Below are 22,649 nucleotides of genomic sequence, written 5' to 3'. Positions count from 1 at the left end.
TTATAGTCATTACCGACATTCCCGTGTAAGTCCCACTATATCTGTATAATATACATATATATTATATATACACCAGAAGGCCCTGGCTTTACCTGAGCCGGAGAAGAAAGAGCTAGATTGTTCTGGGAGTTTAGTGACCGAAGCCTATTACTGTCCGCTGTATAAAAGCCAAGGGAGCGGCCCCAGATGGGGTGAGGGCAGTGTGTGTTTTCCCAGTCAGTAAGTCGCAGGTCTCTAAAAATTAATATTTGAAAAAACAAGACGAGACCGAGATTTCTCGACGAGATATAAATAATGTCTCGGTCTCGGTTGCTCAAGTCTCGTCTCGGTCTCGGTACCGAGACCGAGATTTGTCTCGTTTCTCGTGCAGCACTAAAATGGATGTGTTCATCTACGTGGAACAGAGGTACTTTTTCAGTGATTGCCTACAAAACAAAGAATTCAATAATACTGCTTATCTCTTTAACAAAAACTTACAGTTTTAAAAGTTAAGTACAAGGGTTGGTTAAACGACAAAAGGTTCACAACAAATCAGCTAGTACCCAACATTTCATTCATACTTCACTCGTAACTGCCGCTATTTAAGAACTAAATGATTTGTGTCCAACTCCTTTCCAATCGCAACTATTACGTCGAGACTCCCGAGAAGCTCATCTACACATACAATTCCGAATAAAATGACATTCATGAAATAAGTTAAGGAATTCTTTTCAGAACCTTATACGAGACTTAAACAACCTGAACTTAACAAGAGATTTAAAAACTCCTAGGCAGGCTTCTTGTCCGACGCTCCAAAATAACTTAACACAATAGATTGCTGGATATTTTAGCTTTTCTTGCACAGAATGAACTTAAGGGTTGTAACTATACGGTACAGACAAACGCTACATTATAAACGCTACAATCAAAAACGCTCCTTTCTCTGTTAGTGACCTAACTATGTATTCATAAAACCTCAACATTCCATTTTGTGTCTGAACTCACCAAAACACGTTACAACAAATTCCACCTAAAGTTATCTCCAAACTAATCCCTTCACTACCAACTTAAATCACAACTACACTACCATCCAACAGGCCTCATAACTGGTTAACTAATGGAGTTCATCGCTAGATGATCGACATTAACGTTTCTCTTGTGGGTTATCTACCACATTTACTTGTCTTACTCTAGCCCAGTTGTAAGCACTCAATAAAAATTTAAAAAATAAATAAATGGTAAAAAATGTTTAATACAGTTGAGAGACATTGGATCAACATCCTTTTTTTCATCGCTTTTGTTATTGCCTTTCTCTAGTAATTTCGTTTCAAGTGTTGAAAGGAACTTGATAAAAACAGTTCAAAATACTTAATCTACGTTTTGAAGAACAAAGGCACAGAATAAAACACGCTAAAAAATTATTTTTATTTTCTTATGTTTTAGATGGGAAGTAAATAAGAAAAGATACAGAATGAAAGAGAAAATGGAACGGATTTAATTAGACGTAATGGAGAAATAGAAAGAAACGGAGCGCCTAAAGAAACTGATAACAGTCTCCGTAGTAGATTAAAAATATAATCTTGTCCTTCTTCAATACCAACTTCTTTTCACTAGCCAGGTTTTCTTATTTCTTAAAATGATCTTATCCAGTTTCGCCGCAATTAAGAAATTAAAGAACAGTTTTGTTTTTTTGCCGAGAGTCCATCTTCAAAAATAAACGAAGATATCAAAGATTTGTTCCATGATATCAATTTGATTAGAAATACAATTATACGAGGGTCGTTTGAAAAGTCCGTGCAAAGTCAGAGAGATAGCACCACTGGCGCGTATCGAGGTTATGTTTAGTTAGTAGCATCTCTTGGAAGAACACACACTAAGTTACAGCCAGATCGGTCTATTTCTTTGTGTTTGGCATTCGTTTGAATCGAGGAAGTCGAGTGATTTTCAAAAAATGGACGAAAAAGAATTTCGTGTGTTGATTAAACACTACTTTATGAAAGGCAAAACGCCTCAGGAGACTAAAGAGAAGCTTGATAAACATTATGGTGACTCTGCACCTTCGATTAGAACAGTTTATAAGTGATTTCAAAATTTTCGGAGTGGCCATATGGGCACAAGTGACGCTGAACGTTCTGGACGCTCTGTTGAGGTTACTACTCCAGAAATCATTGATAAAATCCATGATATGGTGATGGATGACAGAAGAGTGAAGGTGCGTGAGATTGCTAGTGCTGTGGGCATCTCGAATGAACGGGTACATAATATTTTGCATCAACATTTGGACATGACAAAGCTATCCGCAAGATGGGTGCCGCGATTGCTCATGCTTGACCAAAAACGAAATCGTGTAAGGACGGTTTGCAGCTGTTCCAGAAGAATCCGCAGGACTTTAAGCGTCGTTTCGTCACTGTGGATGAAACATGGATACATCACTACACTCCTGAGACCAAAGAACAATCTAAACAATGGGTTACCAAGGGGGAATCTGCGCCAAAAAAGGCGAAGACCGTTCCTTCGGTCGGAAAGATTATGGCGACTGTCTTTTGGGATTCGCAAGGAATAATCCTCATCGACTATCTGGAAAAGGGTAAAACTATTACAGGTGCATATTATTCATCGTTATTGGACCGTTTGAAAACCGAGCTGCAAGAAAACGCCCACGATTGGCCCACAAAAAAGTCCTTTTCCATCACAACAACGCACCAGCTCACACCTCAGCAGTTGTGGTCGCAAAATTAATGGAAATAGGGTTCCAACTCGTTTCATATCCCCCCTAATCTCCAGACTTGGCTCCCTCGGACTACTATTTGTTCCCCAATATGAAGAAATGGCTGGCGGGAAAAAGATTTTATTCAAACGAGGAGGTGATTGCAGAAACGAATTGCTATTTTTCAGACTTGGACAAATCCTATTATTCGGAAGGGATCAACAAACTAGAGCAGCGTTGGACGAAGTGTATAAGCCTAAAAGGAGACTATGTTGAAAAATAAAAAAGGTTTACCCCAAAAAATTAAGTAGTTTTTATTTTTGCACGGACTTTTCAAACGACCCTCGTACATAATACATTAGCAGGATTTACTCAATCATTCGGTAACATAACATCATTTCGGTTACGTACTGAAATGTTAGTTTTTAGAAGAGAGATGGAAGACATTTTTCAGTAGAACCTGGACATCGTCAACATGTCTTCCTTGGGCCAGCCAGTTGCTACTATCCATTGCTCGGAGGTGAAGTTTACATTAAAAACCACCACGATATTGAGATGTCTGTTCTTGCTATAAAGATACGCTTGTTTTATTCAATTTATTTTATTACAGAAGAAGAAAAACACTTCTGCCCAGCAGTATTTCTGTCACACGAAATATGTGTAGATACCTAGATCATAGTCCTTGGTTAATGCAGTAGATCCAACGGCAATTTTGTTTTTAACTGTTTTTGGGACAGATATTGAAAAATGCAAAAATAAATATTGTGAATATAGTATTGTGAAATACGATGACTGTTAAAAGTTTTACAATATTTTATTCTACACAGTGGAGGTTATCACACTGATTCTAAACTTAAAACCTGTTTAACTTGTGGGGAAAAAAAATTACAGTTATAAAAGGAGGATGTTCCCTACATTTTAAAGAAAATTTGGGAATTTTATCATTTACAGATAAAAAGAAAAAAATTATTAAAGTTAGGTGCCCGCACACACGACTTAAACGAACTGAAGTTAACAGGCGTTATCGACTTCTTAAAAGACTACTACTAGACCAACGTTCAAAACTTTCACTTAATAACAAACGATTGATTTACAATTCCATACTAAAACCCGCCTGGACGTACGGTATTGAACTGTAGGGTCCAACGAAACGCTCCAATCTTCAACGAATTCAATCTCTTCAGTCTAAAATTCTCCGCACTATCGTTAACGCTCCACTTTACGTTTCAAATCTAACCATCCACACAGACCTGGAAATTCCGTTTGTTGGTCAGGTTGCACGAACTCGCTATAAAAGTTTTCATCAGAACTTGCACTCTCATTCCAATCCTCTTGTCCGCCATTTATCATCTCATCAACATCCAGATCATCCTCCCAGACGACTAAAATGCCAGTGGCCTCGCGATTTTCTCTCTTCTGAGGAGAGTAGCTTATCCTAGAGATGACTTAGGGAGTGTTATCACTGAGTAACTTCTCCCCTCAATTAGTGAGTTTGTAATTGGTATCAGGTATTGTCATTGTTAGTAATAGTGCATCTAGCGCTGGTGTAACTTAACAAATAAATTAAAAAAAAAAGTAAGGTGTTTTTTAACATTACGCTTAGTCGTTTACTTTTTACAATCAACCATTATAAAACTGTCCTACTGGACATTTTTAATATTTTAAGAAAGATTTCTGACTAATTAGTTCATGAAAAATTCTACGCCTAATTCTAACTAATTCGAGAACAAAAAAAACTGCAATTCATGGGGCGAAAATCTGACTAATAAAACCCTCCTTCAGATTAAGTTCTACTTGCAACAAAACATTCTCAACAAACAAAAGTTTACCACGGAAATATCTTAGACAACAGTTAATTTATAATACCAAAAAATATTTTAATATCAAAGTATTTTAGGGAAGGGATTAGATGAGTGGTTAGCCAATGCTGGATTCAAACGCAGAGATCTTAGGTTCGGATCTGGCTGCTAGCCTTTTAATTCTCAATTCCTAGGAGCTTCTTAAAGCCCACCGTCCGGTAATGGTCAGTAACGAAAGAACACTGTCCGAAGGCTGGCGCTATGACCTCAAATGTTGGCGCCCCTTTAGGAAAAAAAGATTTATCCGCCATAACACAGCCCGCTTGATTGGATCATTCTGGGTGGTTTTGGATTTCCATCACAATCAGAGTGAGAGTATTATACAATAAGGATAGTTTTATACTTGATTCCCACCAAAAACATGTCATCACCATCTCCACCCGAAATCCGAAACCGGTCACAATAATCCAGAATAACTGTTCGGTCACTTGACTCATGCTCTTGTCCAAAAGAGTAACTCAGGGCCAACACCTCCATCAAATCTGCATCCAGTTGTACAATAAAATTATGGATAAATGGCAGAAGGCAACATAATTTGACAATTACAAAAAAAAAAAAAAAAAAAAAAACCTAATATTTTTAACGCTTCTTAGTTGCAATCCCAAAATTCCTCATGTGCCTCATGATACTGGATCATAATCTTTTAAATTCTTTACATTTTCAGCTTTAGAAACAGTATTAACAGTATTCGGCTTCTCTGAGTACTCAGAGCTGCAGTAATTTGTCATATCTGTTATTTGACTTCCTCAAATACAGGGGTGGGTAAACGTCTCATGCTTAGATCATATCTTGCAACCCGGAAACATCACATCCACCGTATTTATTGTAACTGCAATATACAGTTACTGAAGTTTAGTTAGAAATACAGTTCTGAGGAGTAATTTAAATAAATTAATATCCGAAATGTCCAGCTGTGCGAATAACTGCACCCTACCACTTCTGACAGACAATGTACTCAGACAGGCGTATTATGTAAAGTTGGACAATAGATTTCAATGTAGAACAAACTTTATTATGATCAATAACTTGGAGGATATCAGACTCAACCAAACTCAGACTGGCCCCAACCAAAATCCCTAAGATTATACCACTGATGTTTTACTTAAACAAAATAAAGCCGAAATGAACAAGTAATTCTGTACTGTATATTATAAATGATGACAGTTGTTGCGGCTATCATTTTAACTCATAATGACTCTCTTATAATAATAACCACATGGCAGAGGCAGCTACTGCACGCTTCCAGTTTTAACAAAGGTTATTCGGCTATGTTTAGATAAGCTTCAGTCGGATAATACAGAGAGGAGATATTTCTCCTAAATTAGCTACAACAAAACACATTCCAGACATAGCAACAATGGCGGCCATCTAATTAAAGGGAACTAATAAGGCGAACAGTTGCTTTAGAAGAGTGTAATCACTAAAAGACCTCTCACTAATTCGAATATTCCACCTTCCACAGTTATTCTCTAATTAATATTCATAATTTAAAAAAACAAAAAAATCTTATTTCAATCATGAATTAAGATTTGAAAAAGACATCCAACGATGTGAATCCAATAATTGTTTAAGCAATGTTCTCACTGGAGTTGCAGGGTAGCTGGGTTCTTTAAGGACAGTGAAGATACCGCATCTAGGACGTCCAAGGCAGAGAATTAATCAGTTTTAGACAGGTTCTGCTTACAGATTTCTTCGTACAAACAGTAGTTGACTGCTACATATTTTCAAGCAATTGTTTTGTAGGACTTTATAGGCGTCAAACTCTTTGTGGAGATAGGGTCATCGATCATGGCCTAAACGCACCTGATACACTCTTCGCTTTGATGCACTTAATGTGACTCGGTAGAAATTTGGATCAAATCAAGACACCATTTGCATTGAACTATTTCTCTTCACTTATGAGATTCTTAAAATTTGATTCTTAAATAGAATGTTTAAATTGAATATTTGTTCATTTTTGAGAGTATAGCTCAAGATCCACAAAAATAGCGATAGTAAGAGCTTGTGTAATTAGTAATTATAATTAGGTTAGTAATTAATTAGTAATTGCCTCTTTAGGGGTGCTGAAAACTCATTGATTTGGAGGACATTTCATTAAAATTTTCTGTTTCCTCCTTTATTGTTGAGGGATAAGGATGCCGAATGACAACTCCGAAATTCTTGTCTTCCTGCAGTTTATAAGTGTGGAAGTCGGTCTTCTTATCTCTGGAATACCTAACGCCTGCCCTACATACAGCTGGAGTGATTGTGTGATTTGAGAATCATGCTTTACACGTGATGCTTTCAGAATCAATTATCTGTTCAAACGACACAGTTTTCATTGTTTTTACCAAAATAAATCTGATGTTTCTACTTTTCCTTTCAAGTTGTTGAGTATCTTGAGGGAGCACTTAGAGAAAGCTGGGCGGAACCATTTTGTAAAATGTAAAGCAGATAGAATAGCGGAAGTGATAGAAGAAGAATGTCTTCGTGAGCCAATAGGAGAGGAGATCAAGTACTTCTCTTCGCAGTTACCACCGCTGTACCACTTCCAGCCGCTACAGATCATCTACTTCATCTTGTCAATCTCTCATCAATGCGTTACTCGAGACCTCATGGACTTTTCTCTTTTTTCTTTGATGATGTGAGAGCTTCATCTGCTGCTACTAGAAGTCTTCTTCATCATAAAAAGCATTAAACTTCCTAATCGTTCTGTAATAAGAATTCCCCAGGACAGGTCCGAAGATGCTTCGAAAACATTTCGTTCCTAACATAGATGGAGTTCAATGCTCCTGCTATGAGATACAAGATTCATGCTAGGAAAATTATTTCTATTTAATAGATTTTGACTTTCAAGAAAGCCTGTACTTCTCGCCGTTGACCGCAAAACTGCAAAATATCTATTTCTGGTCGCCAGTCTTCAGCATGCCTTTTATAATCTTATTTCTGCTAAAAAGAAATTTTGCCAGAGTTTTAGAACCGAGCAAAACAGAAGTTTCCTAAATCCAAACATCCTAATCTTCTCTTTCTTCTTCAGATTGATCAAGAAATTTAGAATCATCCCCCCTCCCACAGTCAACATTTACCTCTAAGCCACAGTTTACAAATTTCTTTTAAAGGAAGCAAGCTTCTCGATTTTGCATTTATTATCAAATCTGTATCAAAATTTTCATTCAATCTCTCATGGTGGTGTGACAGAAACATTATAAGATAAAGTCAAATTCTTGATGAATCAATCGTTTATGTCAAGCACGCTATTATGCATGAAAGCATCTATATATTATATACCTCTGTTTTTTTATCTTTCTTTTTTTTAACAAAATAATTGACCACTTTGATTCCTTATTCAGAAACGTGAATTTTAGCCAATCTAAAAAATAAACAGCAAGGGTAGATATCGTATCTTTTAATGGGCAATGACACGGAACTAACTTACAGCTAAACATGACAGAATTTCTTTCTGCTTTATTTAGCATTTTTAAAAATTATTTCGGCTGAAATATCATCGGCTGAAGATTAAACAAAATTTCACAACTTTTTTTTTTCAGGCAGTTTCACGTGTTTCGACTACCTAATTAGATGTAATAGACGGAATCGATAGATTTCTCCTTTTAAGCATGAATTAATAAAATACAAGGCCTAGACTGCGAATCGACACAACACATAAATTTCACAAATTTTATTTGAGTAAATTTAAATTTACAAGCTAAAGTAGTGCTGCACGAGAAACGAGACAAATATCCGTCTCGGTCTCGGTCTCGGCACCGAGACCGAGACCGAGACGAGACTTGAGCAACCGAGACCGAGATCGAGACATGATATATGTCTCGTCGAGAAATCTCGGTCTCGTCTTGGTTTTTCAAATATTAATTTTTAGCTACAAAATTATAAAATTGTGTTCTTTATTAATAAATAATCATTACGGGTATTGAATTAATTATTAAAAGATACGACTTTATTATATATGTTCAATATTACTAGATCTATTTGACTTCGAATTACATAAGTAAAGTAAGCAAAGTAAAGTAATCGCCTATTTTTTCAGGCGGGGCTTTAAATTAGGTGTCTTGGACGGAGGCGACTAGCAAACAAACTTTACTGTGAATTTCTTTTATCAACCATTAAATAAAATTCAAGGCCTAAGACCGGGAATCGAATCCAGTACCACAATGCACATTAGCTTCGCAGGTCTCGCACCGCTCGGCTACCCTAGCGCCCCTTTCGAATTACCTAATTTTTACATAAATTCACTAAATTTCACTATTCATATCATTCATTCATTCAATTTCATAAATTTCACAATTAATAATCTAATACTTTGAACTTAGATATTATTTGAATTATATTTTAGAATTTTAGAATTAGTGAATTTGAAAAAAAAGACTATCTATGCATCTAAAAAATATTGCCACAAATTTTCGTTTTTAAGATACTCTTTGCCCAAGCATTGATACATAAAAACGCTTTTACTGAGTCAGAAGTTAGAGAAGATCTTTTATTAGTCATTATCAACGCAGCTTGCGAAAATAATCTTTCAGATGGCACTGAAGTTGCACAGATACTAAAAATATCTTTCGCCATTCTAGACAAATTTTTGAAGGAATTCTCAAGTGTTTTCCACCATTCTAAAATGTCAACGTCTACTGGTGCTTGGTCTAATTTGGTATAATTAATTATTTCTGTCTTCCATGCTTCGGTGATATTTGCCGATTTTTGAGCAAATGGTGCAAAAATATGGATGCAGTCGTCGTCGTCGTCAAAAGGTGAATCATCAGATTCTTTATCTTCACCAACAGCCATAACTAATAGAGCGGGAATTTTGTTGGGAGGTGTATTTTTTTATTTCACGAATCGACTTGTTATAGCAGGCAGATATGTTATTTGGGTCTTTCATTTGGCGCGTTTTTAACATCTTTTTGAAATTATATAAAGATATATAACAGTAATAGTAATATATGATGCATTGAAGTGTAACTAGTTGTCTTCTTTTACACACATTTTCATTACCAATATATAAATTAAAATAATTATTAGAAAATAATAACATTTTTTGAAAAGATTATTAATAGCAAACCATTTTTAATACTTAAACAAAAATTCAAAAAACCGAGATATATCGACTAGTCCGAGACCGAGACCGTTATTTAAGCGACCGAGACCGAGACCGAGATCGAGACAGCATAAAGTCTCGCCTCGTCTCGGTCTCGTGCAGCACTAAGCTAAAGCAATTGATTAATTCTATTTTAAGATATCACTTTTGCCAAACTTGAAACGAAAACATTTTAATTGGTTATTTTCATAAAATAATTTTGTATGCACCACTTTAACGACAAAACGTTTAAGTGCAACCACAAGGAATTAAATTGATTATATTTATTCCAATCTCGGCTCCAGTAATTCGTAACCAATGGACGGCTGGGATTCTTATAGATATTACCAATAATTTGATCTGTTAATACGGGATTTCGTAATAAAATTCCTGTCATTATTAAAAATGTGCTAATTAGAGTAAAATTTTTGCCTGAATGAGGGGCGATATTACATCCTTATATTTATAGCTGTGACCTAGTTAGGAGTGGGGCGTGAACCCTATTTACTGTAAGTCTCTAATCGCTATCCAGGGTTTCTCGGGTAAAGATATAGGGCGCTTAGCCATCTGTAATGACTCAAAATAACCATTCACTTTCAGTTTCCTCTATATCGGATTGATTTAATGCTTGGTTATGCACTTGTAAACGTATTATATAAATAAAAACTGTCCCCATCAATTTTTCTACTAACAAAATAAAATAAACTGTGGAAACCCTCTAACTTCTTTAAGTAGTAAGTAGGTCAGTAAGTAGTTCAACGAATCAAAGCGCAGTCTATGAGCTTTCCCCATCGTAATTAATGACATTCGCATTCTAGACTTCATTAAACAACCTTGTTGAAATTTCAGTTATGAATAAATTTCCGGAAAAAAAAGAAAAATCTACACCAATAATAATTTGCATAATTAACTGCTTTGGAGGGACTAAGTATATTTATGCAATGTGGATTGAAGTGTTAGCAACACTTTATTTGAAATAATGACACTTGAAATGGGACGAAGGGTAGAGTGTTTCAATATTTGTACGAGTATACCACAGCACAAGATTAAAAGAATAATGAATGCTGCAGCGTAGATAATGCCGTGTAATTAAGAGTATGTTTACCATTAAGCGCTGACTGTTAGGTGGCCAATATACACTTTTAAGATTGGAAACATTGTTAGAACTTTAAATGACCATGGAAATGGAAAATTTGGAAATCCAATTTGAATAAAGCTGTTCGGGAATTGCTATTAAATATCTGCCAAACTTCGCGACGCGGATATGTGCCCACATCAGTGACTTAGACCATAGATTCGGAGGACTGGATACTACAGTGGAAAACTATATTCTGTTGCAGTTACATCAGATATTAGGCAATGGTCATTTTGTTTTATTTGCTTATTTCTTAGTCTATGATCTTAGGATTGTACGGTTTAATGTATGGTTCTGGCGTTAAGGTTAGGTTCGATTTCTGTTACTCCTTGTCATATTCTTTCATTCTTTTTTCTAAATGCTGTCAAGTCTGCTCAATGCACGTGTCTGCATTTATTAACCATACACTTTGGTCTGCACATTTTGAATGACGATTGAAGGAGGGTGTTTCTAATGTTTCTATTTTTTGGAATTAATTAATATATTTTTAATATTCTAAACAATATACACAAAAAAGCAATAAAAACTAAAAAATGGGATTAACAATTTATTTCAATATAACGTAAACAGTGACCAGAAATAAGCGCCACTGTAGCCGAGTGGTTAGAAAGCGAGGCCCGCAACGCTAAAAAAAGATTGTGGATCTAGGTTCGATTCCAGGTCCTAGGCTTTGGATTATATATTATGGTTAATATGAAAATTTAATAATAAAGTTGTTTGCTAGTCATCTTCGCCCACGACACCTATAATTTGTTAGTTAGACGTAGAGCTCTCCTGAAAACTATTCGCAATAGTTAATAGAAAAATAAAGACTATTTTTACGATCTACAGAAAAAAAAAATATATTTGATTAACCGTAGATGCTTACTATATTTTTTAAATATTTTCCGTTATCCTAAAATGTCAGCATGTTGCACAATATGCGTTTTCATTTAAAAATTACATATATATATATTTTTTTTTCACTGAAAGAATGGAGTGTAATAGTTTGAACTAACATCAGCATGATATACTATGTGATATAGGTGTATAGAATTGGTATATTAAGGAAGAACTACCACAGGATTTGAAAGGTGGAAGCAAAGCGTAGTAATGTATTATGTTATTCCATCATGGACCATCAACGGGGAACTGCCTTGTCCTCTACAACGGGAAATTACTCTTAACCACAATACCAGAAATCAGAAATGGTAAATCCCTATTTAGACCGCAAGTTGGGTTCCAAAACACGTTTCTATTAATGTTGCAAACCGTCTAAAAACCACATAGATATTAGTTTAAATCAAATATTAAATAAAATTAACAAAAAATTAACAATAATTTATATTATGTTCCACGCTGAAGTCCGTGGCTAGGCCCGGTTATGTACACACCATCTCTGTGTTTCAATTAGAAGTTTTTATTTTACTTACTAAAACTTTCTTCAAGTCAAAATTAATTTTGATTTTAAAGGAAAAATTGCTTGTTATTTTTCACGAGATGGTTCAAATATTTTGTATTTAATTAGTATATATACTAATTTTTACTATACGAAACTTTCTAGTTCTGTTCAAATAAATTTTACTCTGCTAAATACGTAGTAGCGGTGACTTGCACAGTCAGTTATCAATTGCTATTACATTAACAATTGTGTAAACAAACCGAGCAATGCAGTACGTAGATAACAATAACATTTACCTAACTGGACCTATGGGGAATCTTGTGCGGTCTGATTATTCCTATCTCACTCATCATTAATTAGTGTAGAGTATAGTAGCAAGAAAGAAAAATAATTGGAAGATTACTGATGCAAAAACTTGATAATTATTGGGATAATTACGATTACTTTGAAGCTGTTAAACAAGTGCTATCTTTTATCGCAATTATTAGAAGCAAAAATTACATAAGACCAAATAGATTAGGATAGGTGACTTAGCAAGAAAATAAATAATAATTATAGAAAAATAAAATAATTATATTGAAAAAGATGGCTTCCCCAAGGACCAAATTAGAACCAGTTCTAAAAGTTAGAGCATAAGAAAAAATGATTTTCATGCAACATGATAAGCTAATCGTTAAAAAAATACAGATATTTTTAGAGTAATGGCACCTCTTCTATCCTTTAAACACAAATTTTAAAATTTCGAAATATATATTTTTTTTAAATTAGTAACTAAGACGCAGAGTGCAACTAAGGGAAATTTTTTTTCACACAAAAATGTGAATGTAGAATTAATAGGCAATGTTATGGACCTGATATTGAACTTTTTATAGGTTTTCTGCTAGTGGACAAAGCTCTCTCACTTCTTTGTGGCTAGAAGAACTATATTTCTACCACTCATTGACTGTAGTACATTCTTCTAACAGCTGTAGGCAGATAGCGAGAATACTTCTTCTTCTACACAATCATCTTCAAGACGAATAAAAGCGCTAATTTCTGCTCAATATATTAGTTTTAATTATTATTTTTAAACGAGTTATGCAGTGGATAAAATATTTTAAAAATCTTCCATCAATGTTGAAGCTATAGAGAAATGTTCTGAGAAGATTTTAATTTATAATATTCCAAAAGAGCTCAGAAAAAGGACGGTATAAAGCTGAACAAAATCTCAAAATGGTTTATTTGGAGAATTTCTCTTTTATTTTGCCCTTTGTTTTGCAAATATTTGCATTAAAATGTTTCTCTCTTGTCAAAACTAAAAATGTGCATTGCCATAAAATTACTCCTTTTGCCATAAGAAAGGAATTTTTGTTTAAAATATCATAATCAAATTCTTTAATACAACCCACAAGCAAAGAAAACTTTAATTTTTACATACCTAAACCAAATTAATTTAATAATTAACAAAAATGCATTACCTGCAGTATAGACTTGTCGAGACTTGCAATGAGATCAGATCTAGGGCTGGAGAAAGTTGGGGGCAGAAGTCTAGGGCTGACACTGCCCCCCTTCACCTCACTGAGACTTCCACTACCTGAAATACAACAGAACATGTTGTTAGCTGAGAATGCTTTAAATAATGTAAATTGCTGTATATTGAAAGTGTATTATAATTACTCGCACACACAGCTATAAAGTGGATCTTTATTAAACGTTATTTCTGACTAAACTGCACTAAAATACATCTACCATTTCTTAATAAAGCCTTTTTCGTAATAACCCACCTATTGCGATTGCTGGACACTAATCACGCTCAACACACAAATGAAGAGGATGAAGGTGGTTAGTTATAAGTAGGGTAAAGTCGGGTGAGATGGCTAATCGGGAGAGATGGCAGCCGAAATTTAACCGAAATGTCGTCCGACGGCGCTGCGTGACCTCTCAAGTGATGAGCATTCATGTCTGACTACAGTGAGCTTATTTTGGTCTGCGTCAAAGCGTTATTAATTAACTCAGAGAATAAAAACATTATCGTCTCAACAAAAAATTTATGATAGTTGCGTATTGCGTGCTGCAGCGAATGTATGTGTCGAAATTTTAGTGTTGTTTTTTACATATTAGGAAAGTACAGTATACATTAATGAATCCTAACTTCTAAAACTGTCAAAAAGTATGCGTTGAGTTATGTTTATCATGTTGGCCATTTCTCTCTAGCATTCGGGACAGATTTCCCAGTATCTACTGTATTTAGCCAAAGTTTAACATTGTAATTAGTCTATTGTATCAGTTCCATCTTTTTATAGTCATTACCGAAATACCGAAAAAAATTAATAAAATAAATAGAAAAAAATATATATATATTATTGAAAATATTAAAAAAAATAAATATTAAGTAACCATTTACTTTTTTCTGGGTTTTACTAGTGCAATTTCATTTACAATATGTGGCCATCTCTCCCAAGTTGCACTGGCCAACTCACCCAACCCAGTGGGGATAGATGGCCAATCGCTATTTTTCTTTTTGTAAGAATAAAAAAATGTTTCCCTTAGCATTTTTTCTGAAATTTTTTCCTTATCTTATGTTTGTGAGCGTATGAGGTTTCCAAAAGTAATAATAAAGTAAGCCTAGCCCTTACCAAAATTTTGCAGGCACCCTCCAAATAAAAATGGTGGCCATCTCACCCTACTTTACCCTAGGATATTAATCCGTTGGCAGTAATGAAGTTAGAAGGCAAACTATTTTTGATTTTAGGCCAAAGTAATTTGATTAATGAGTGTAGAAACGGTCATTTTTAAAGATAAAGTTATAAAAAACCATTCGTACTGATGATCCCTACTGTTAGAGGCTCTAAATTTCGTTCTGGCTGGGCCATTATGATCTTCAAAGCTCAATAGGTGATCAAATGTGTAAAATTATAGCTAAATAAATAACAAAAATTATAGCTGAAAGCATTAGGATACTATTTATAGAATAGAACCGAACAGAATGCTGACTCACGCAGATTTGCTAATTCCTTTAATGATAAACCTAAGGTACGAATAAATAAAGGGAAAAATGGTTTTAAAGAAACTATTTGTTGTTTTTCAATAAAAATGATATAAGGTAAAAGTTTTGTAATTTAGGAAAAAGCTCCTTTCAGTTGGTCTAAATAGTACTCCAAATGGAATTATAAAGATGAATGAAGGAGAAACTAGACTTCCTTAAAGAGGTTGAGCTGAGAATATTCTGCCATGAGAAGGACGCCTTCATCTCCTACCTTGATCCTAAAGCTGGAAAATTAATTTTGTCCCGTCACATCACACCCTGTCCTCCGCCATAAAATAAAACTGGCGGTATCAGCCAAACTTGGTCCCTATGTTTTTCTCGCTTGAATAGTCTCTCAGACCCACCACTCCTACTCCCTCTCACGCTCCAGAACTGTCATTTTATATGTGCCCATCCTTCTCTTTCCTTCTATTGATCCGCCATTACTCCTACTCATAGTCATCATTTTCTTTTAAGAACACGTTATCGATAAATTCCCAATATCACACTTTTTAATATCCTGTACGAACATGTTCCAAATACTCAACGTTATTTCCACCGAGCGCAGCATATGTATATCAAACAAAATTGCGTTCTGTTCCAGAAAATGTATCTATAATCATACTCAATGCCCACAGAAACCATAAAACCCCAATAAAATGTATTCCACATAATGGCACATTCATACAACTGATTACCTGTAAATTTGGAGTTTTATTTACATATTAAAATGCTATCTATGTGCTTAAATCTATATCAGAGCTAGCAATGATATATGAATGTATTTAAAAGTTATAGCCGATTAGAATGAATGCAAGAAAATGATTACAGAAGGATTACGTGATTTTAATTTCGGTTAAGCTATAAGGATGGCAGGAATATAGAGTACTGATCCATCCATTAGTTGTAAGTTTATATGTAAATAGTTGTATATAGTAGAGGTATGAATGTGCAAAGCGAATGTATTTATAAGTAAGAATGGAGAGTGAGTGATATTCTAGTGATAAGCAACTAGACGATGCTGGCTGTACGAGTAGTTATACATGGACGATGCTGGCTGTATGGCGAAAGCCAATGCCAAAAAAAAGGCAAAAAAAACTGCTATTTACATTACATAATTATTGAAGGCTTTCACATGGACTCTGAAAAGACACTTTAGAGGCAAGCTTAACTTACCTCTCCTCCAGAATTTGTGGGGTCACTTTAGAGAAAAATCGTTAAAAACTGAAAAATCTATTAAGACTTTCAGTTGTCCGATTTTGTCCGCAGGTTATGTTGCACCGATTCGAACTATCGAATTTCCCACCAATTTTACGTTCTTGAGTTATCCAGTAAAATAACCAAGTAGTAGCAAAAGTTACTAAGCTTTTATGAAAGTTCTGTAGCACCTAGCAAATTTGCCAGTTGTAAATTCGAGGAGTGATAGCCTGCAGCTGTAAATGAAAATCAAGGAGTTAAAAATTAAAAGTAACCTCTGAAGGTGTATGTCGCTGGCCGAAGGTAAAATGGTAGAGTAATAAATTAGCGAGCATTGGGGACAGTTCGAAAATGAAAAATAGTTACCGACAAGGGTGCCGCTGGGTAGAGGGGTTTTATTGAAGTACAACCACATTCTCGCGTTCCAAAAACAATTTTTTTTTTTTTTTTTTTTGACTAATGGATTGGTCAAAGATTTTAGAGTAGCTGAAGAGAGGTCTACCATCTGCTTAAACTATCCGGCAAATTTCCTGGAAATTGATACCCGCAAAGATGGAGTAGCCAGTTTAAGGATGTCAATGGATTTAGACTATCAGGAGGAGATATCTATCAGAGTTGGCGATCTCGCGGGAATGACCTCCTTGCCTCGACTTACTGCAAGATGTATGAAATAATGAGGTGGCCACGATTTACTGGGCTGCAAGATCAACACCGAGGCTATCAAGTCTGTAATATAATTTAAAAAAATAAAAAAGACAACACCCGGGAAAAAATTTCAAAATTTTAAATTTCTTAAATTAAGTAAAGAAAACCTGTGGTCACTTACAGTCGCAAGCGATTAAATTACTTTATATTGAATATTTGAATTTAATTAAAAGTAGAACTTAGACTATACTTTGGATCCAACATTTCAGATTACTTCAAGGGTGTAGACCTCCGCTAAAATATTCAATTTTAAAGCAATTAACTTTTTTAAACGATTTAAAACGAAAAAAAACATCTTATCTTTTGAGGTCAGCCATTTTTAAACATCAGTTGAATGCTTAAAGCTGTGGGAGAAGATGAGGAAAATTCACCTGCCATGGACCAGTCAGCTCATCAGTCATTTTAGGAGGCTAAGAGTATATCAATAAGCAACAGTATTCGCTGTGGTTGTTGTGTGGTAAACTTACGTCATAACTATTCTCATAAATAAATGGTGTTACTGAGATAAACTATAAATCAAGACAAAGAGCCAATCAAAACGGCTTTTTCATCTTATTGCCATATATTCTTGTGCAACGATGTAGAACCAAGAAGCTCGGATTAAATTGTACGTGGGCATACAACACAGAGAATCGATGCGAACATTCAAACGCCTCACTGAATAAATACCCCATTTACACGCTGCTATGCCTGAATGGAGACTAACGCCAGAGATTCCAGCCATTTCAGGATATGAAAACAGACTGCCAGTGAGAACAGAGCCTCATGTATGAAAATTAGGATTATAGAGTTTAGAATTGAATCTAAAATTTTATTAAACAACTAGCTGCTTCTTTTTACAAATTCATTTCTTCTAAAAAAATTTTTTGGAACATTAAAATAATAAAATAAGAATGGAGCAAAGTCACATTATATTATATTATAATTACAATAATTTTTTTTATATATATATAAAAAAAAAGAGCAAATGTAAGGCGAATTACTGTATACAAACTAGGAAGTCACATTCTTGAGTACATTCCTAGCTACAGCTATGTACTTATTTAATATATGAATAGCGAAATCTTTTTTTTAAAGAATAAATAGACCATCGAGCGAGTTGCATGCATAGAGGCAATCAGCGACCACTCTCCCGTCATGTCACAGAGGACAGTCATCTGAGTAAACGACACTGGTGCGGCACGAGTGAGCTTGAAGGCAGCCGTGGCCAGTTAATAGGCGGAAAGCCACCTCCTTGACTGGCCTTGGAAGATTGCTGGGGATAGTTGCAACATGAAACATCTTCCCCGTCTTTCCCTTAGCCATAATCCTGTATGAACTCCTTTAATGATTGTTATACCTATGTTTTGTCAGGCCTTTTGCTGTCCTTAAAGATGGATTTGATACTGGCTGGGAAAGTAGAACTCCTTTCTTGGCCAATTAGTCTTTCTTACCGTTCTCTTGAATCCCCATCTAACTTGGAACACACAGGAGAAACAAAGCAAAGCCTTCGTTCGTTACTGACGTAAATATTGAGGTCATTTAACCTGGAGCTTTTTTCAATGCACTTTCGGCTTTCGGAGAGAGATCAGTTTAACAGTCTCTACCACGAAACAGTGAGCAGCAAGTGAAACAAGTTCTGGAAGAAAGAACTAAAGGCTGGAAGGACTCAAACTCGGGTAATCCGCATTTGACTGCTATTCCCTTCCCTGTAGATTCTTCTTCTTTCACAGAAAAACGCTCTGATATCGACCTTAACTTAGTAAATATAAAGATGCGACCAATCACAAACTAGAAAAAAAGAGGAAAGAAAAAACTACGAATGTTTTAAATTGCATTGCATTAGATTCCATTGTTCGCATTATGTGTCAAGGATTTTAATTTTTCTCCGCAGTACAATTGGATTATTAGCAGTGAATACTATGCCATAATCGTAGAACTCACATTTCTGGAGCTAACGGAAAGTCATCCTGACAAAGAAAACAGTAGTACACTTGACGAACACACCTGCCAATTTAAACAGTTCTGAAATGCTATCCACACCATGTACTGGTGACGCCAGACTTTTTTCCAGACAGAAAAACTTTTAAAATAGTAATAAGAATGATAGTTTTTGGTTTTCGACCGTTGTTAATTGATGTTTTAGGAATACTAAGGTGCGGTCAATCGATAAATTCAAACTCAAATTTTGTTTCATCTCACTAACGTTTCGGTAATCACAATCTTCAGGGTAATAGGTAAATGTTCAACAGTTATGATGATGTAGCTTAAAGTTAAACCACAAATTTTACACTACCCTGAAGATGGTAACAGATTTACCGGAACTTTGGCGAGATGAAACAAAATTAGTGTTTGAATTTATTGATTGGCCGCACCTCAATGCTCCCAAAATCATTAATATTAATAAACCTGTAGGAAATGACTGAATCAGTTTCAGAAATAGTGAAGAATGATCAAGCTGATTCTGAATCAATAAAGGAACAGTAATTTTTTTTCTTTTTTATGTGAAGTTGAGGTTTATTAAGTTGTTTCATATTAAAATGTCATAACCACGTCAAAGCCACTTTAGGATACCACTCAGAAAATTATTCACCCTTACAAAGCGAATAAGTCGATTAAGCAGAAGAGCAATGAACATCATACGTAAAAATAATAAAATATCCAAAAGAAGAAGGCAACTAACTCTATTTGAAAATATATCTGAGCTAAGCTTACAGACTGTTGACAAAGGCTAGAAATTTGTAAAACTCATAAAGAATAGATCTGGGAACAGCAGCCTTGATGGGTATAAAGTTACAGAGCACAGCCTCACTTTTCAGAAAGAGTAAAGGTGGAGTCAAGGATGTTAGGAACTGAAAATGAAGCAGTGTAGGAAATAGGGGAAGCAGGCAGAGATTGAGACAATTTTTTAAAATGACAGAACCCATTTATACAGAAATGTGACTTCCGCGAGAGAATTCTGTGATTAAGGAACATGTGAAACCAAAATTTTCGTTATAACAAGGTAAAACACTTCGTCAGCTTTTATGGACAATGGCTGGAATATTGTATTAAATCAATTTCTCACTTATAAGAAATATAATGGTTAATTCGTATCGCTACAACGTATCCATTTGGTCGCCCCAAGGTTCTAATGAAGGGCATCAATGGTGTCGTTAACATTCAGAAATAACAAAGAAATTGGTTTCCAAAGGAATTGGTTCCTTAGGATATCAAAAATACCAAATAAAGTGGAAAGGTGAACAAGAGGAAGTCATGGAGCCGTGCAATACAAATTTTGAAAAGTTAGTTTTGACGTTGCTATAAGAGACTAATGCAGTAGAATAACATTTTATATTAGTGAAATGTGAAAATATAAAATATAAGCTACCGCGTCAGTAAATTTCCTTTCAAGGTTACCATTCTTATTGCAGTGGAATGCATTTGCGTGCCATTTCCTCATAAAATATTTAAACAGAAAAGTACTCGGTTGCTCACGTAAACTAAAAATTACAATTACAGAGCAAGCTAAATGAATTATAATATTATATTGTAATTCCACTGCTTTATAATTTTGAAAACAAAGCAAACAAATAGATCAATCACGACTATACTAACATCAATTTAAATAAACTCATTTTTACACCGCACCACTGTTAGACTAACGTAATAAAACCATGCAAAAATAAAATAAGATATCGTGATACAAAAAAAAAAATTTCTGAATTAGATTTTCGGGTTAAGGAATTATGTGAAGTAACGGATAGAGTTGAAACTGTATCTAAGCAATCTGATCATTTACTTATAAGTGTTGGATTTTAAACTTAAAGCAGTTAGATAAATGTTCCAAGTTCATTAGTCGCTAACAATGGTGCTATGTGAGATTATTCGTCATGAAATAGCATTTCTAGGTGGCTGCTGGGTATCCAAATATGTTAATGAACGTACGAAATAAGCAATTAAAACACATTCGAGAATTAGCTAAATTTGGCATTACAACTTGTAATAATTGTATATTCTATATATGTAAGCTCACTGTGGAAATGGTTATCGCACGCGAATATCACGGGTTCGAATTCACTGGCAATAGTCGTAGCAATGGAGGGGGAAGAACTCAAGCCAGAGGCGAGAAAGCTCATTGTTAGCAAGACACGTAAGATTACGGATAGTACGTTTCGCAAAAAGAAACAGAATTGGCATAACACGTATTCAGTATTTCCTATTTGCATGAAGAACGGGAATGGCTAAGAATTCTTCACCAAAGATTTCTGCCTTCAAGCTCCACCACAAGAGAACCTCTTTTACATGTCCAATCAAATAGCTAAAAGGAGCTCCATCTTGATGATACCATGTATCCCTAAATCGCGGTGACACAGGATGACTAGCCAATTCTAACAGAATTTAAAGTTTAAATTTATATTACCGACCAATCAGCCTTCTACCCATCCTGGGAAAAGTCCTCGAAAAACTTCTACTACTCCGCCTCCAAACTGAAATAGCCGCTTTAAATATCATTCCTGACCATAAGTTCGGTTTTCGGGTTTGCCACTCGACTGTTCTCCAGGCACATCGAGTAGTGGATGTAATCGCTACTTCTCTTGAATTAAAGCAGTATTGCCCAGGTGTCTTCCTTGACATATCTCAGGCATTCGACCGGGTATGGCACGCTGGGCTGCTTTATAAACTCAAACGCCTACTGTCTTCTACCTTTTATCTCATTCTTAAGTCTTATCTCTCCGACCGTTTCTTCCAAGTTAAACAAGGTTCTTCTTCTTCTCTTATCCTTCCAACACTCGCTGGAATTCCCCAAGGAAGCATTCTAGCCCCCTTACTTTATATTCTCTATACTGCCGACTTACCAACTCACCCGACTACAATTACTTTCACTTTCGCCGACGACACTGCAATTCTTTCTCCTCATCTAGATCCTGTAACAGCAAGCCGTGCACTCCAATCACACCTCAATCTTCTCGAGCCTTGGCTGCAAAAGTGGAGAATCAAAGTGAACGAATTGAAATCTAAAAACATAGTATTCACTCTAAACAAGAAAACTCTCCCTCCTCTCTCCTTCCACAACACTTCTATACCAATGACTAACCAAGTACGATATCTCGGACTACATCTTGACAAACTACTAACTTGGAACCCACACACGAGACTCAAAAGAATTGACCTCTATATAAAATGTCGAAAAGGCTACTCGACAGACGATCAAAGCTGACCCTGACGAACAAACGATCACTATATACCGCTCTACTTGCCCCAATATGGACGTACGGAATACAACTCTACGGAAGTGCCAAAAAATAGGACCTAAAAAAAAATTATATTAAATAATTATAAAACAACAAATTGGTTCATGTTTCTACACAGATGTAAGAGATTGAAGCCAATGAATCTTAACTTGGAGCTGGAAGCTCCTAAATAAAACATTCAGCCTACATTGGATTCACAGGTTGACCTTCAGGATGCGCCCGTGCATGCAGTAATATTGCGACATGGGCTTATTGCGATTGTAAAAGTTATTTCCATTTTCTACAATTTAATTTTACTGTGTTTGAATGTTTATTCATATACAGGCCTAAATCCATGCATTCTGCGTAGATTAACCTCGTTTCAGGATTTAACTGAATTGTAGTAAATGTCCATGGTTCGC

The 22,649-nt window shown here is 35.3% G+C and overlaps 1 protein-coding gene across 10 annotated transcripts in view; it reads right to left on the bottom strand.

Moving 5' to 3' along the window:
• LOC141448166 (dystrophin, isoforms A/C/F/G/H-like) overlaps positions 1 to 22,649 on the bottom strand; it is an 898,384-nt gene that overhangs the window by 487,421 nt on the left and 388,314 nt on the right. For all 10 annotated transcript variants that reach the window (XM_074116317.1, XM_074116303.1, XM_074116369.1 and 7 more), the window contains one exon: positions 13,587 to 13,702. In XM_074116317.1, the coding sequence (XP_073972418.1) occupies positions 13,587 to 13,702 (116 nt within the window). The remainder of the gene's footprint in view (positions 1 to 13,586; positions 13,703 to 22,649) is intronic.

The sequence above is a fragment of the Rhodnius prolixus genome, unplaced genomic scaffold, assembly GCF_049639745.1.
Source record: "Rhodnius prolixus isolate KJV_2025 unplaced genomic scaffold, Rpr scaffold_1, whole genome shotgun sequence".
In the NCBI taxonomy this organism is placed as follows: Eukaryota; Metazoa; Arthropoda; class Insecta; order Hemiptera; family Reduviidae; genus Rhodnius; species Rhodnius prolixus.
The sequence above is the reverse complement of the archived record's forward strand: the minus strand, read 5'-3'. Positions and strand labels throughout refer to the sequence as shown.